General features: G+C 40.8%; 1 protein-coding gene across 1 annotated transcript in view; it reads right to left on the reverse strand.

The window, feature by feature from the left end:
- The window catches only part of tln2a (talin 2a), an 85,978-nt gene that overhangs the window by 20,828 nt on the left and 48,376 nt on the right, over nt 1–16,774 (reverse strand). Inside the window, exons 13-32 of the mRNA XM_054607873.1 lie at nt 16,637–16,713; nt 14,608–14,788; nt 14,228–14,341; nt 13,884–13,992; nt 12,974–13,182; nt 11,741–11,839; nt 10,901–11,068; nt 10,012–10,146; nt 9,505–9,664; nt 7,718–7,884; nt 5,063–5,191; nt 4,030–4,143; nt 3,631–3,744; nt 2,986–3,120; nt 2,442–2,570; nt 2,132–2,234; nt 1,292–1,500; nt 727–846; nt 272–469; nt 16–155 (exon numbers count right to left, since the gene is read on the reverse strand). Of these exons, the coding sequence (XP_054463848.1) occupies nt 16–155; nt 272–469; nt 727–846; nt 1,292–1,500; nt 2,132–2,234; nt 2,442–2,570; nt 2,986–3,120; nt 3,631–3,744; nt 4,030–4,143; nt 5,063–5,191; nt 7,718–7,884; nt 9,505–9,664; nt 10,012–10,146; nt 10,901–11,068; nt 11,741–11,839; nt 12,974–13,182; nt 13,884–13,992; nt 14,228–14,341; nt 14,608–14,788; nt 16,637–16,713 (2,810 nt within the window). The remainder of the gene's footprint in view (nt 1–15; nt 156–271; nt 470–726; nt 847–1,291; nt 1,501–2,131; nt 2,235–2,441; nt 2,571–2,985; nt 3,121–3,630; nt 3,745–4,029; nt 4,144–5,062; nt 5,192–7,717; nt 7,885–9,504; nt 9,665–10,011; nt 10,147–10,900; nt 11,069–11,740; nt 11,840–12,973; nt 13,183–13,883; nt 13,993–14,227; nt 14,342–14,607; nt 14,789–16,636; nt 16,714–16,774) is intronic.

Consider the following 16,774-nt stretch of genomic DNA (forward strand, 5'->3'; position numbering starts at 1 on the left):
GGATAGTTGTAGTACCTTGCAGCAGCAGCTAGCAGGTTCTTGGCATTTGCTGCTGCGGGGTCGACAGACAGACTTTTAGCTGCCAGAAGCAGTTTGCTGGAAGCCATGGAGATGTTCTTCAGGTTACCAATCACCTGCACCTGGTCGTCCTTTTTCTAAAATAACACATGACATCATCAAATTGAATTGCATTGCATTTGAAAAGTGCCCCTGCTGTCTCAACTGAATGAAAAAAAACATCCCGGTAGAGCCCTTTGTAAGAAAGACAGACCTGAGTGTGCCCGGCCATCTCTATACCAGCATCCAGGAACTCATCAAAGTCTTCGCTGAACTTTCCAGAGGCCACCGCCAGCTGGCTGCTGGAGCCTCTGGAGGCATGGACCACCTCGCCTGCTGACTGGTTCAGTTCTGCTGCTGTTTGGTTCAGCCCGCTTTGGGCCTCCTGAAATGACCTGGAAGCCGGAGGGATCTGAAGGGAGGACACAGAGAAGCAGCTCACAATGAAAGAAAGACAAAAAGCAGTTAAGTAACATCGGCATATAGGCGTGATAGCACGCCTGTGAATAAGCACTCAGTGATTTAAAATAAAACTGGAGTCAATTTCACTTTTAACGTGTCATTAATCTTGAATCATTCCTCGAGGGTCTTTTTGCTGTGCGGCACTTAAAGACATAGATGATGCTAATTCAGCTGGCAGAGGTCTGGTGAGTCACAGATGCAACTCACAGTTTCAATCAGCAGCTTCTTGCTGGCCTCCCCGATGCTCTTGAGAGCCATGTCCACATCCTTCTGTCCAGGCAAACAGTTGACGCAGTTATTCAGGGAATGAGACACAGCCTTGGCCACCTGGAACACAAAGCAGGTTCACAGTAGATTGGGTTAGAGGGTGTTATCTATACACAGCAGTATTCCCAAGCAGATGTAGTCATTTATCTGGCCCAGATTTTATCCACAAAACAATATTTGGCAAAATATATAGAGAAAAAGAATTAAGCTGGGTTGGGTAAAACAGATGACTTTCGATACATAATGTAAGACTATGTGGTGAGAAAAATATTACTAACATTTCCTTAAATGTACTATTGGAGGCTGGAGATGATGTGGTTAGAATAACAGCTCAATTACAAGTAAATCATGCATTGATATTTGATGGTGTTTGTTTTAAGGCGTTGGTGCTATAGCTATAAAGATGAAGGACTGAGCCTTGTAGCCTGCAGTCACACATAGTATTAAAAGGAATAGACATGAATAATAGACTCCATTCCCCCCGAGCAATCCCAAACCATCTCACCTGTGCCAGCCTCTGCTGACTCTCAGCGTCTCCGGGGGAAATCAGTGCCTGCTTGGCCTCGTGAATGAGAAGCGCCGAGCCCTCCATAACGTCACGAGCCGAGTCCAGCATGGCGGCAGCAGCCTTGGGGTCCGTGGTGGAGGCAGCGACGCCGCGGGCCGCCTGGGCCAGTGTTCTCAGGGCCTGAGCGGTCTCCCTGGCTGCTATTCCTACACGCAGAATCACAGGTAACAGAAATTAGAGATGCGAGTCTGATTTGGTGACAGGCAAGAGCAACAAATGTCACATTAGAAATATGAGCACTTCTTATAAAGGTTCTGTATTTAAATCGAGGACACTATGAAAAGGCAATGAAAAGTCCTTCAGAAAGACATGTTGACAAATGAGGAGAACAAACATAGCTACAGGTTAGTGTGTTAAAAAGTGCCTTGCCCTACTGCTTTACACAAAGCAGCCTATTTAGAGCACGATGTGAGATCAGGGCAAAACTATGAACAGACTTTGGACGCTGTGTATTGGGTAACTGGATAGTTTTAGTAGTGCAAATAATACAAAGCAAAAATCCTTCTAAGTATAAAGATGAACTAACAGTCAGAAAAATGAAGCAGTAACCACACAGTATTTAGTCAATAAAAGTATAAAACCAGGAATATTCTATTACATGCTGATGGTGGCTGTTGAGATTGTGTGTTCCCAGCTAAAGCTGTATGTTTATGATGAAAGAGTCAAGAAATATATTTTATTTGAAAACAGGTGGATGGAGGTGAGATTACATGAGCTATGCTCCTTGGTTGAGGTTCAATATACTTCTGAAGAAGTCAGTGTGTCAGCAGTACAAACCTGTGTAGTGTTCATTTCCCTGAGCAGCACAGGTGAGCAGTTGAGCCATGGAGGATCCAACTGACTTAGAGGTGCTGCCCAGATCCTGAGCACACTTTTCCAACTAAAGCAGAGGGAAAGGAGGAAAATAAAACGGCAGCTTTATGTGTAAGTAACAAAATATTAGGCTGCAAATCCCATTGTGCCCTGCCTTAGGCGCGAGTTTCCGTAAATCAATATCTTTTGTGTAACTGGATTGAACTTAATGCAACTGCAATTTTTCATGTCGGGTTTGGATTCAATCTGATGGGTCTAACATTACGTCTCTTACCGATTCTCCTGGTAGTGGTTTCAGCTGGGCATTAACAGCAGCCAGCATGGCATCTTGCAGCTCACTTCTCAGGGTCTGGATGGCAGTGAGCGCAGAGTCGATCTCCATTGGGCCGCAGGCTTCATGAGCCTAGAAAGTAAAGGATGCCGTCACTCACCATTCACATCGTTACATGGGATATTGCTTATGTTTTGCAACTGTATTGATCCTTTTACAAAAAAATTATTTTGTTATTGGCTTTAGCTAGTGATAAACTCAAACTGTTTTAAACAAAACAAACACTTGCACTTGAGGAAAGTGCATCAAACTCCTGTCACAGTCTAAAGCTACAGTACACCAGTTTACACTTTACTGTCTCTGATGTGGACTAAGCAGCAAATTAAATCACATTTTGACATTGTTTTTGCACATGCCATGATTTTAACCATGAAATAGTTTGAATAAATTGAATACGTTTGTTTTTGCATGTATTTGCATTTCAAATACAGTCACTTCCTGCATGCACCGACACGTATGTGAATGCTTCTGTGTGTCTGTGCCCTACCTTCTGTGCAGACGTCCTCAGCTCAGCCAGGCAGGTGGCCAGGTTCTTGGCACACTGACCAAGTTGCATGGCTGCAGCCTGATCTGTCACCGTGGGAACAGATGACTTGGCCGAGGTCACCATCTTACTACCAGGCTGCAGAATGGAAAAGAGGAATTCTTAACCTTAATTTTTTTTTTATAATTATATTTTCCCTTAGAGAGCATTAAGAAACTGTCTAGAAAACTAAACGTTACACCAGGCAAGAAGCAAGGGCCAAAGGTTTAATTATGCGTTTCTATTTGTGGAGACTCCACGCTAGTCCATCAGCTCTAAAAGTGCAACTGAGGCATAAATGCATGATCCCACCAGATCACTGCTTCTTTAACAGCCTGCTTACACCAAAAAGAGGTTACTGGCCTATTTTCAATGGTTCCGCACATGACAGAAACACTATTTATACTTTGTTCAGCCTGGGTCTTGATGTAGGACTCAAGTTATTCAATTTGAGAATGGGGACATAAAGTTTAAAGAATCTCGCCTCCAACAAACCAGAGAAATGGGAATAACATATTGTGTGTGTGTGTGTGTGTGTGTGTGTGTGTGTGTGTGTGTGTGTGTGTGTGTGTGTGTGTGTGTGTGTGTGTGTGTGTGTGTGTACTGCACCTGTAAGAAGTTCTGGCTGGCAATGATAAGTGCTAGTTGTGCACTGAGGTCCTCTGGTTTCGCCTGACTGCCACGCACCCCCTGGACCAGTTGAGGGATGTGGTCCGCCACTGCCTATACACAAAACAACACAGCACACATGCATATAAACAGGCTTTAACAGAGTCACAATGGACACTCAGTATAAAATCCCTCTAATATACTATCAATCTTTAAGCAAGCTTTTTGAATGCACACTATACAATGGCATTGTAAAAACAGCTGATTAAGTGAATTAGGATATAAAAGAACATTTTAAAGTAAGCATTTTAAGTAAGCATTTTAAATATTTCTCAAAAGTAGGAAAAATGTTATAAACCAAAGCGTATAAAGCAGCCAACTGTCAGCATTGAGTCTCACCTTACAGCTCTGCACCAGCTGCTGGTGAGCAGAAGTGTTCTTGTTGGAGGCAGCAGCGTTTTGAGCGGCAGCGATGGTCTGTGTGGCTGCAGCAGCAGCTTGCTTTGCAGCATTCTGAAATATACAAAGACCCATAAAATATCCACATGTACAATATGATTAAACAGTAGCTCTATCCATGTCTGTATCAGTCTGCCCATTTAAATGAAAGACTTCTTAGGTCACATTTATGCTTTAGAATCTGAATGTTCAAAGATTCTCCTGTCGAGTTTGTGGAATAAAGACTTATTGTTCTGCTGTTTTTCCTTACATCTAAAAAAATTATCTCACAAAGATGATGAACCGAAAGCATCTGATTTGTCAGTGTAAGATGCATGACTACATTACTAAAAAACAGCATATTACAATGCATTTGAGTGTAAATGCAGCAGAAATAAAGGTTGGCCCTTAAATTAATGTTCAATTTAAGGTTTTACACCTTGTTTTTACAAAAATAATAAATTATTGTAGTTAATAAAAATCCTAATATTACAACAATTAAAAATCATGAAGTAAATGTGCATACAGCTGCACATTATAACAGACTATAAAAGTACAAAGAACTTGTTAAGCATGTAATGCTGCGATATTCATAAACTCTGTTAATGAGTTTAATATCTTAGTTTGAAGCGAAACTGAGCCGTCAAATAACCCTAAGGAAAATGAGCCCCATTCCATCCATTTTATTGATTAATGTTTTTCCTATTTCAGGACCATTTATAATGAGCAACTACAAATATAAAACAGTCTAAAAACACTGACAATTAATGGCACAAGACATACTGCTGAAATCAACATCAAATACTCGCAGCCAAGAAAAGCTTCCACTTGTACTTATGATGGTAATGTGGTAACTTAATATTTGGGGATTTAGAGATGGTGACATTTAGGATTGAGCTAAGCGTTAACGTAATGTTTTATTCAGATTCCTCTTCCTGAAGGAGCCATTTCTCTTGGGACAAAGTGTGGTAAAGGTTAAGCTGGCATCACTGACCTCCAGTCTGTTAATCAGTTTCTTCTTAATGGCATTCTGAGCAGCAGCGTTGGTGGCAACACGCAGCCCCTCGGCAGCCTCCCGCAGTCTTTGCTGCTGGTCCTCATTCTCGGGGTACGCCGCCGCACCCTGACAACACGAACACAGATCAGCAAATACACAACGACAGGTTAGCGGGATGTGAAAACAGCTGGTATAACGAAGGAAAGAAAAAAAATAAGGAGGATCTGTTCACAATACTTCCTGACTTTCTGGATGGAAGTAATGGAAAAAATTTTTTTAAGCATTATCATTACCATCAGCATCAACATGTGAGCACTCATCACCTACATCTAGCGGGACATGCGGCAGACCCACACAACTGCCATCATCATATACAAGTCATATTAGAACATCCAATAAGTCTAGTCAGACCTTTGAACATGACACAGATTTAAAATCACTGCACTCAAACTCAGCTGCAGCTCGTCTTCATCACTTCTTTGATGAAGGCTAAAATGTCAAGAGATGCTGTTTATTCAATTTACTAAGTAGCTATTTTCATCTTCCTGTTTATGAAACCAGCTGGTTAAGTTAACTGGGTTCAGTGGAGACCACTTGGTACCTCTGTGTGCCCTGAAGTTGGACAGAAAGCTTCGATTAGGTGCTGCTGCCATTAGGTTAATTTATTTGGGAGTGTGTGTGTCATTAAAGTAATGTTTAACCCCACAGATGCTACTAACACAAGTCACCAAAGACATAAATATCACTATGAACAAGGCACACAAGTGTACAAACAGAAAAATGTTTTTGCTGTTAATTTCTTTTAATTTCATGGGTGGAAAATGTTTTTGTTTCAACATTTGACTTCACTGTATATGTTAGATGTAAGTGAGCAGCTTCAACTCAGTGTTTGCAGCTGCCTGTTGGCAATACTGACACCATTTAAATGTAACAGACAATTTGCATAATTATTAAAAAGTGCTGTTTCCAGAAGAACTAACAAGATATCCCATGCAATAATTAATAATGGGAAACCAGCCTTAAAAAAGCTACAATACATGTACAATAATTATCTAACATAACCTGACAAAGACTTTAAAAAACAAGCATGAACAGCTGTAAGAGATATAGTCCAAAAACTAAACTGCACAAGCTCAATCAATCAGTTACCAAGGCAACGGCTGGCTGAAGTGTGAGCCTCCATTGACAGAGATAAATGTACAGCTGCATCGGTGATAAGTCTGGCATCAAACTCGACCATCAAACCAGCTTGAGGGCATCATTTCATTTTCATGGTGGAAGTAGAGAGTTATATCAGTGTGATTGTGCAGACAGATAATGAGACTAAAAAGATTAAAAGAGATAACGGATGGATGGTTTGGAAAGATGGAGATGGGATGAGTCCTTAAGCAGTCAGAGAAGAAAGAGTTTGAGCTCTTAATAATGTTAGGCTGGAAACTTCCCGGTGTGAGAAAATCTGGAGGGAAAATTTAAATGCTGTATGGATTCAATTATTTCAACCATATGATTTAGTATTAATTTGATTATTCATTTTGTACTCAGATGTCTTCATAGGGCAATAACTGGCCATAAAAGCATTGCTATTAAACCAAAGGATGAGGCCATGCAGTGTATAAATCAATGTAGAAATTGTGGCTTAGAGAGCTCCAGGTTAAATTCTCTATTCTCTAAAATCTATTAACGGATTGTAGTTTATAGTTATTCTATAATAGAAACAAAATAAAAACCAAAGAGTTTCAGAGCGGCATTGAACCCGGTTTGGAAGTGTTGCAAAGTCTAAATATTTGCCGATCCATTCATGACGCAACCTGCAGCTGTTACATTGAGAGTAAATAATTGTTTTAACTAAAAAAAAACTAAAAAAAAACTGCTCACTAATTCAATGACTATGTCTGCAGATTATGATTTTACCATTCAAAAATCATCGGAAAAATAATTTGCAAAACCTTTTTTACCAAACACCTTGGCAATGGGGGGTTTCCAAAATACAGACCTGTTCATGTTCTATTTTTTCTATTGAAGAAAGTGCACACATACACTAAGCACACGCACACGCACACTCACAAACACACACAAAAACACCACTCCTGGGGCCTCTGGCCCAGCTTCTTTCCCTTCTGCTGTCATTGAAAAGGTCACCCTGTACAAGAGAATAAAGGCCAGACCTGTAGACTTTCATCTGGTCTTAGGAAATGCCATAACTGTGATTAAAACCAAAACCTTTTCTTGGTGGACTGATTAGGTGACCCTGAACCCCAAACTCCCTGGGGCTCTTTACAGCAGCCCACTGCTCCGAAATGCTGAGTACGGGCTAAATGCAGAAGTCAAATTTCATTATATACCTGTATGTATATAAGTCAATTATGCTTGGACTAAAGCTTGTCTTACAGTACATCTTCAGTTCAGTAAACGTACTGCTTTTTGTTGATAAAAGCTGAGATATAAATGCAAAATTACAATAATCCTAGAGACTGACATAATCTCTACACACACACACACACACACACACACACACACACACACACACACACACACACACACACGCACGCACACGCACACGCACACAGAGTGTGGAAACTATACCAGCATCTCTGTTGCTGCTGGTAATACACTTCATAAATATTACATGCTTTGTATCTCACACGCTGTTACCTTTGCTGCCTCCACCATCCTTGCTGTGGCGTCAGCCAGCAATTTAGCAGCTGCCAGCAACTTCTTTGAATTGTCCACGTCCACCTCGGCCTCAGCGTCAGACCTCATGGCGTTCACCAGGTCTGAGGTGGCCTGAGCCAACACCCGAGCCTGACGGACCATCTCTCCTGAGACGAGATAAGAGAGGACAGAGGGAGTGTAGAGGGGAGGGGGAAGGGGGGAGAGAGAGATGAGAAAAAGGTGAGATAATTGGATTAATGGATGAGTCATACTAATAAGAGAATGTAAGCGTGCTTATACAGGAATATTTCAATTTAACGGCGTAGCTCCGTCCTTATGCTGAAAATCCTCCTGAGTTTATTGTCATGAATAATTTGGACAAAAAAAATAAAAAAAATAATAATAATTCTTTAAGCGCTTGCAAAAATAACTGTGCTTGATGAATTCTTTCTTGTGCGCAAGTTGGGGATAATGATGCAATGCTGGAAAATCTTAGTGGAGTAGATGAATATTTCAACAGTCTGCATTGATTTTCAACTTGACACCATTAGATTTGTATCAGTAAGAGAAATTTGAAGCTTATTGGTTAAAATGATTGATAGTACGTTGACTTATTTTTTTGAAGTCGTAAACAACAATGAGCATTTAAACAGAAAGTTCAACGTCAGCATCATAAAAAAGCACCTGATGGGAGAAAACAAGACATAAACATCTTTTAGTTAAGCTCAATGTGGTTGAATCTGTAGAACAGTTGTACTGCTCTCCCTGATCAGATGTGCATCATGTTTTAACACCTGTAGGTGACGTGTGAAGACACAATTAGATGCAACTGTTCCCCCAGCCCTGGTGTTTTCAATTCCCTCTGAAAATATTTAATTAGAAAAGACAAAGGTGATAAGAAAAGGGTTGTTGTTTATTTTCTCTCTGTCAAAGCAGACCTGGCGCAATACACAAGCTATTTGGCGATTAATTCATGTGTGAGCGTCAGATGATCTGCCAACAGGAGGATTCACTCTGCTTTTTACCTGACATATTTGACACCAGTTCAAAGGCGATATTTGCAACCTAGCTGCACGTATTCAGGCCTCAGCGGACCAAACAGCAATTCTAGTTGTCCATCAAGCCGATCGAATCGGCTAAGCTGACCGCTGGCCCGGGTTATTCTCTGTGAATCTCTTTCTATCCATCTGTCTTTCTCTGCTGTCAGACTTGCTAACATCCCTGTCAGCTTTTCTCTGTGGCTTCACCATTGCTGACAGCAGACCATTCAAACCCACCATCATGCCAGTCTCTCTAAGGAGAAGACGGAATAAACGATTCACAGAAAAACATCTACTTAGAAAGCAGAAACTTTAAAGCTGTGGAAAGCAAGTTTTGAAACTGTGATTTTATGAGCTTTTTCATCACTTATTTAAAACAGGATATTTGGCTAAGACCGGCTTTTAGACTGAATTTCAAAGCATAACAAGAACTCACAAAAATGATGTCAAATATAAACCTCACTGAAAGTATCTGGCTGTGGGTTGTACTTTCCTTCTTGACAGTTTGAACCATGGTTGTTTTTTAAAGCAAAAAACAACTTTCAGTTGAACGGGCAATTAATGAACCTGTCCCCCTAGGTGGTGTACATAGTTAATTGATTTCAACATAATTCAGCCTTTTTCTGTATTTTATAGCAATAACCATATTTAAAAAAGCTCCCGCGATGGCTGAAAGTGGATGCACAATTAAGATTCCTTAATTTTCTGAGCTTTTCATCCCAAATCAATATCTTCTTTAGGACTCACCTGCGTCTCCCATCGAACAGAAGATGCTCTCAGTGACGGTCATGATGGTGTCTGTGGCCTGGTCATAGCGCCCGATAGGCTCTCCCCTTGAGGTGTACTGCCGAACATGCTGCAGGAGATCTCCCAGACTCTGACTCACCACGCTGGCTGCCGCGCTCACCTTCAACCCATGAGATGCACATCATTAACTTTAGTGTCTCTTAAGCTGCATTATTCCCTACTTCTTATTCCATCAGGCTGGGGAGAAGCACACTGGACTCATTATCTTCATTGCCTCTTAAGCTGGGTGTCAGTACAAAAAATACCCTAAATAAATACAGAAATGTTTAAGATGGAGGGGAAAAAAAAGCTTGAGAATCAGTTTTCTAAGAAACTAGTCAACTCATTTGTTAATAATTAGTATTTTCTGGGTCAAATTTGTGATATATCTTTTCAGACAAAACAAGAAATGCTACACGGAACAATAGAGTTCAGCGCCCCGTTGGTCTTAACATCGATCAGGCTGACCTGTTTGAGGAGCTCGCCATCTTCTGTAGCCGAGAGGCAGGCCTGGACGCAGCTTTCTACGGAGCGATCCACCAGCTTCCCGGCTTCGATTAACTGCTCCTGGCAAACCGGTGAACTGATGGTGGGGCTCACCACCTACAACAACAACAACAACAACAAGGTTAAAAGTGAGGAAAGAAAAGTGATGGTGAAGCAGGAATGAACATAAATGAAACAAAGTCTAAAAAAATAAAATAAAATAATGCCCAAAGTAATCTCCATCTAACTTCCCTAATGTGCCTCAAACAGAAACGCCACTGCTACAGATTTTACATCATTAAATCACTCACAGAGAATAGCAGGAACAGCAAAGGGAGAGGAAAAAAACAATTTGAAAATGATTCAGCAGATGGTTCTCATGACATTGCCACATTACGAAGAGTTGAGGATTTGTTTAGTGAATGCAAATATTCTGATTGGGAGCCGTGAGAGCATTTAAACTAATTAGACGCATGTGGGTTGTTCAATTAAACACGTTCAAATATAATGCGGGAACAGGGTATTTAATTGTACCGTGGTGCATCCTGATATATTCACTCTCCAATTTTTTTTTTACCTGCAAATAAATTGGAGTTTATTTAAGTATTTGAGGAATCTTTATTTACCAAAGCTCACTGCACAGTCTATTTATGAGAAAAGATAACAGAGCAAATGGGGAGTCATTGTCACCGAACTGCAAGGGTAATATTTAAATCGAGACAGATGTTCCATAATAAATGGGAAAACATTACACCACCCAAGCATTTGTATAATATCCACTGAGTTTACTTTTAGGGAATTAAGCTCATATCATTCAAATACTGATATGATTCCAGTCCTTTAGTACAATGAGTCAAACATTTTCTTGTACCTTGGCACACGCCACCAGCTGGGAGGTGGACAGGGCGCACTGGGTGGCAGCAGCAATGACCCGGTTCTGAAGCCCGGTGTCCTCGGCAACTTGGGCCACGTTCTTGGCCTTCAGCACCAACATGGCTGCAGCATTGGCCACTGCTTTGGCCAGATTCATCAGGATGTCCTACAACAACGGGAGGGAAAGATGAAAGAAAACCCCCCAAAAAACACACAAACTATCTCATCAGCAACCAGTGTGTTTATAAAATGTTTATCTTATTCTCATAAACGGTTGACAAATATTGTGGCGTAATTATCTGGATAGTGCAGATAAAGGTTAAAGAATAATTCCTTATAGCTATGTGTCATAGGATTGTGTCTGTAGTGTGTAACTGCGCTAATAGAGTAAAAATAGGACATATAACTATCGCCTGTATTCATTTTTAACAGGAAGTGTTTGCTTACTGTACAATATATACTCCACACTCTAATATAATTTAAAAAACACACACACACACACACACCCATTTACCTACTGCAAATATGTACAACTCAATTACTAAATTAATCAGGCAGGATGTAAAATAAGTTGTGTAGATTTGATCTATGTGTAACCTTCAGCAAACATTGTATTACAATAACAATTGTGATTCAGCCAAGTATGAGCTACATGAAAAATGAAAAAAACACAAGCTTGGCAGCTAGAAGAGCATTCAATTCAAACCAAAGCACCGAGCTGAAATACAGGCATATTCCCCTGGCTACAATGTGTTTTTGATTAACTAAGGACTCAGCTGTATTTGATTATTACACAGAGTGTGGGGATGATGATGATAAATGGATGGGGGGGGGTTACCTGGAACCGCTCGTCTGTCTCGCTCTCTCCAATCTGGCGCAGGAGGTCTCCACTGGCCTGGCCGATGCTGCCTGCTGCCGTCAACACAGTCTGTCTGGGCTGCACGCACACACACATACACAAACACACACAGAAAAGCATCAGGATGTGAAACTGCATTTGGACGCTTGGTTGGAAACTACATCATTTTGCTTCTTGAGATATGGCTCCTGAGTAACATGTAATGGGTTTTACTCTGCTACATCTTATACAACATCAGTGCTATTTAAGTACTGCAATCTGTACATTGCTTAACAACTTATTAGTTATTTAAACACAAAGAAATATAACCATATTTAAACATTTAGTCAAAGTTAACTAACAAACAGCCCACATCTCTTCGTCGAACTATCCTACAGGCTTCAAGTTATATTTCCAACTACTTGCATGCATAATGCACAAGTGTATAAAGCTCAGGGTTTTCCCAAAGCTAGACAGACATGTGCATTATGCAGATTACCAGCCAACAACGGTACAGTACATTAACTTCTGAATGGTACTTCCACAACAAACTCTTAATAGATCTCGGTGAGAACATTACAGTACTGCGAACCAAGTAGATGGAGACTACATTAAGCACGTTCTGTTTCCATAAAGGCGCAAAATGTGTGCCATTCAGCCGAGCCTCAGTCCGAGTTCTTTATTAATACCGACCTGGACAATTCAGTTAGCCGAAGCCGGCCAGCAGCAGAGGATGTTAATATGATTAGATGTAGTTTGGAGGAGCAGAACAGACACTGCATCATTAAGAGGTGATACATTGTCTGAGAGTAGAGTTGCTACATGGCAAATTTGATTAACTTTTTAGGTTGTCAATTTGGATAGAAAACAAACCTTTCAAGGAACACAATAGTGTCGAGTTTGCTTGGCTAAAATCCAGTGTCGGACTTTGACACATTATTCTCCATTTTCTGTCTTTTTTTATATGCCCTCTCTATCCATGTGTTCCCCTCCTTCTCTATTTGGTTTGGGCTCAATGTTTTTTTTTTATCTTCCTTTCACGTTTCAAAGTCTACATTATATCTCCCATTCTTGCCATGTTTGAAAGGAAGACAATCCTAAACGGCTGATTTCAGAAGCAAAATAAAGAGAAACAGACGATACAGTATAGAATACTAAAATGTATGGTGTAAAAATAGACTGACAGTGTTTTGAAAAGACATGGCATCATTATCTAAGGGTTCCTTTGCTCACCTCTCCAGAAGCCGGCTCCACAGCCTTCAGCAGGTCAGACACGGCCCCTGCGAGTGTCCTAGCAGCCCTCATCAGGTCGTTACCTCCGCCCACATCGTCCTCCATCAGCGCGGCCAGCAGCTTCACACCCTTTGACATTTCTGTCAGGTTGGAGGAGATGGTGGTGATGGCGCAGCCCACGGCGGTGTAGTCTGTGTCAGTCGGATCACCTGAGTACGGGGTAGAGAGGACAGATTAATAAAGGCCATCAGATAAATAGAGGCCTAGAGAAGTGAATAATACAAAGCTGGTCCAAACTGCTCTCCAGTGAGTGTTCTTAAGATTCACAGACTATTTCCTAACCAAGAGACAATATATGTGTCTTTAACTGAGATAAGAGACTGCATAAACACTTAAGTCTATTTTAGCAAAGGGAAATAAGCAGGAAAAAGGACTGAAATAAGAAACAAATTGCCATCACTCTTAAACACAAATGGAACGAAAAAATACAACCAATCCACCAATTACAACCTGGAATGGCTCAGATTGGCACAGAGCCAATGGACCCCTTCAGCAGCCCAAACTCACCAAACCACAGCAGAATATGAAGGATCTATTAGACTTTATACAGGATCTACAAAGATGTTAATGAACACCAGACAGATGGAAAGGATCGGCTTTAAAGTCACTAATTGGCCAGATTATTTGGGCTCTGCAGAAAATAGCACCCCTAAAACTTACTTGTAAAACTGTGGGCGCGTCTTAACACTTTCGCTGGTTTCATTAAGCATTCCTAAAAGGCCTCTTATAAATCCCACAATGGCTATGCAAAGCTACATAATGTGGCCTAGTATCAAGACATTGACATTTAATATCCAGTGAATTGCAGTAAAAAAACAAACAAGCACAATCTGCTGCAAGTGCTACTGACCAGCAGTGAGGTTGACAACAGAGGCGGTTCCTGCAGTGATGGCGTCAACCTGTGAGTGGATCTCATGTTTTGACTCATCCATCTTGTTCTGGATCCAGACCTTGGAAGCCTAGGTACACAGAGGGAGACCACATCAAAGGTCATTAATTAACATGCATGAAATATACCTAAACATGGCTGTCAGTCTGCAGACAGAATTATTATTCATCACGATGCTTTTGTTTTACAGCTGTTTCACTGAAATCATGCATTGAACGTGACATATTACCATAATATGTGTATAGAGTATGAGTATCTAGGGTTCCTTATTAACTGTAAGCACATGTTTGTGCCCTTTACAGTACCATGTCTTGTCCCAGCGGCGGCAGGTTGTCGACCTCCCCGAGGTCAATCTGGGCTTTCTGCACAGCCTGCATACTGGTGTTGATGGTTCCCATCAGAGCCTGCTGTGCTGAACTCTATACATAAAGGAAGACAGAACAGGTTTATTTCTCACAGAATGGAGCCTTTAAGGATTTTTAAAGAAGCCGTGCTGAGGGAAGATGATTGCCCCTTGTGAATCTAATTGTTTACAAGCCGCAAGGGGGGAAAAAAAGGATGATCCACCTGTTTAGTGGTGCCACCTAAAACAAACTAGTTTGAGTGCCATGCACCTTTACAAGGAGTTCATCTGTGAATGAAAACTACACAAACATCACACTGAGAGACGTTTTGCTGTTCTTACAAGCGGTGGCATGTGTCCACGGTGCATCTGACCCATAGTGATCTGCTGTTGGGCAGAAGGCATGGTGCCCATGCTGAGCGACTCTGTGCCAATGGAGCCGGAGCGGATCACCCCTGGCAGTGCCACCGAGCCGTGCTCCACCCGGCCCACGCGATTAAACTGCTGCTGTAGGATGGTGGACCTGCAGGCACACAAACAGGAAGTTAGTGCAACATCTAGCAATGTAAAGGAATAATCACCATGTTTTTTTTCATGACACTCTAAAGGATTTTTTTTTTTTTTCTTACATTCTTAAGTTTGTCCGAAGCAAATATTTTAAATAATTTGCTTAAAATGTACTATTTATCAGTTTTGGTTTGGACTACCTGCCTTAAGTTACTGCTCTCAGTCCTTGTAGGGCAGTATTGACAGAATCACATTTTTTTTTGTAAAAACAGACCTGGTCCTTATTGAAGTCTATTTTCAGCTATCATCACAGACCCTATTTCCACCAAAATGTGCGCTGCCTCATTTGAATGACAGTTCTTTCCGTTTGCACCCCTCTTCTCAACTTTGCATCATGCATGCTATGCTAAGGCACTGACATTCTTAACAGAGAGCAAAGCACAATAAAAGGTAAGTAAATTACCATGGTGTTGTATTCCACTTGTCTTTCCATGGCCAGTTAAATAGAGCCTATAATTATTTTTTTCTTTAAATAAATAACCAAACAAACAAACAAACAAACAAACAAACAAACAAACAAACTAAAAACAGAGCAAATACTTACTCCAACAAGAACGACAAGAACACAAAGAGAGAAAAAAAAGAGCCTGTTTCTCGTTTTCACTATGTGTGTGGGAGTGTTTATGTGAGAGATTAAACACCAAGTTATATGCTTGTATTCGTTTGTGACAGTGGGCCACTAATACAAAGCGGACCGACACTGGCAGAGTCTTCCCACTGTGTACTTCTGGTAGACAAAGCTTTGTTGTGTTTTTCCTCATATCAGGCCTACCAGAGTTTGACTTGCTATGTGTTTGCAGTATTACAGACTTCTGCCTTTGGCCCTGCGCACAAGCCCAGATAAAAAGAAAAAATACCATAAAAAGTGCAGCTAATGCTGTCTCAGTTTAAAGTAGGAAAGCAATATCAATTGAGGCTAGACAGGAAAAGGGGCTTCAGCTATGCACTGAGAGTCCACAGTGGATAAATGAGCTAATACACATCTAAATCAGGAAATGTTCAGAAAGGGCCTCTGCTCCTCCAGTGCTACAAGATTTCCCCACATCATGATTATCTATCAGGATAAAGTAAAGTTGAGGAGGCGCTCATGTGATGAAATGAGGTCCTGGAAGATGGATGTGTGGTCTGTGGCCGAGGGAGGTTGTGAGAAGGAAATTGAAAAAGCACCCAGTCTGATATTGTGTTTTGATAGAATATGAAATAACTATGCAATAGTAAATTGAGCTCATGGACAAACCATTATCCTACTTCAGTTTATACTGGACTATAAAATGATGAAACTACTGCAGGGAATAGGATCACATGGGAACTACTGTAAGGATTAATCTATACAACTACAAGTTTGTTGTCCTGTAGCTTTTTTCCCCCCATTTTCTTGCTTCTGTAAACATTTCTTTGTACAAGTAGCAGCAGCTCTCTGAGGCTGTATTTAAGCACATTGTTGCTTTGAGCGAAATTCTAGCGTATGCATGCTAATATGCTTACAATAACAGAGCAAAATGCTGATTTTTTAGCAGTTATAATATTAACTATGTCAGTTTAGTGTGTTAGCGTGCTAATATTTGCTAGTTAGCCCTTAACACAGTACAGAAAAGTGTTGAAAGGAATGTGTAGTTTTGCAGGTCATGATGCAAAACATTGGACAAATTGAGTTACTACACTTCCTTCCTGGGAGAACACAAATGGTTTTACCATATTAATGGAAAAACATCCCAGAGTTGCTTGCTTCCACCGACTCATATTCACTCTGGATAAAAAAAACAACAACCTCAAAACACTTACTAGTAATTATTAATTTACATACTTTTTCGGGGACACAGATTCCTCAAGCATGGTCGACTCTTCATCGCCTTCCAATCCAAAGCGGTCCTTGCTTTGCTTCTGCAGCAGAGAGAAAAGTACACAAAATGTTTGTTTCAAAATTAGCTCACAGTGATTTCTA

This window comes from Anoplopoma fimbria, chromosome 2, assembly GCF_027596085.1.
Source record: "Anoplopoma fimbria isolate UVic2021 breed Golden Eagle Sablefish chromosome 2, Afim_UVic_2022, whole genome shotgun sequence".
Lineage (NCBI taxonomy): Eukaryota > Metazoa > Chordata > Actinopteri > Perciformes > Anoplopomatidae > Anoplopoma > Anoplopoma fimbria.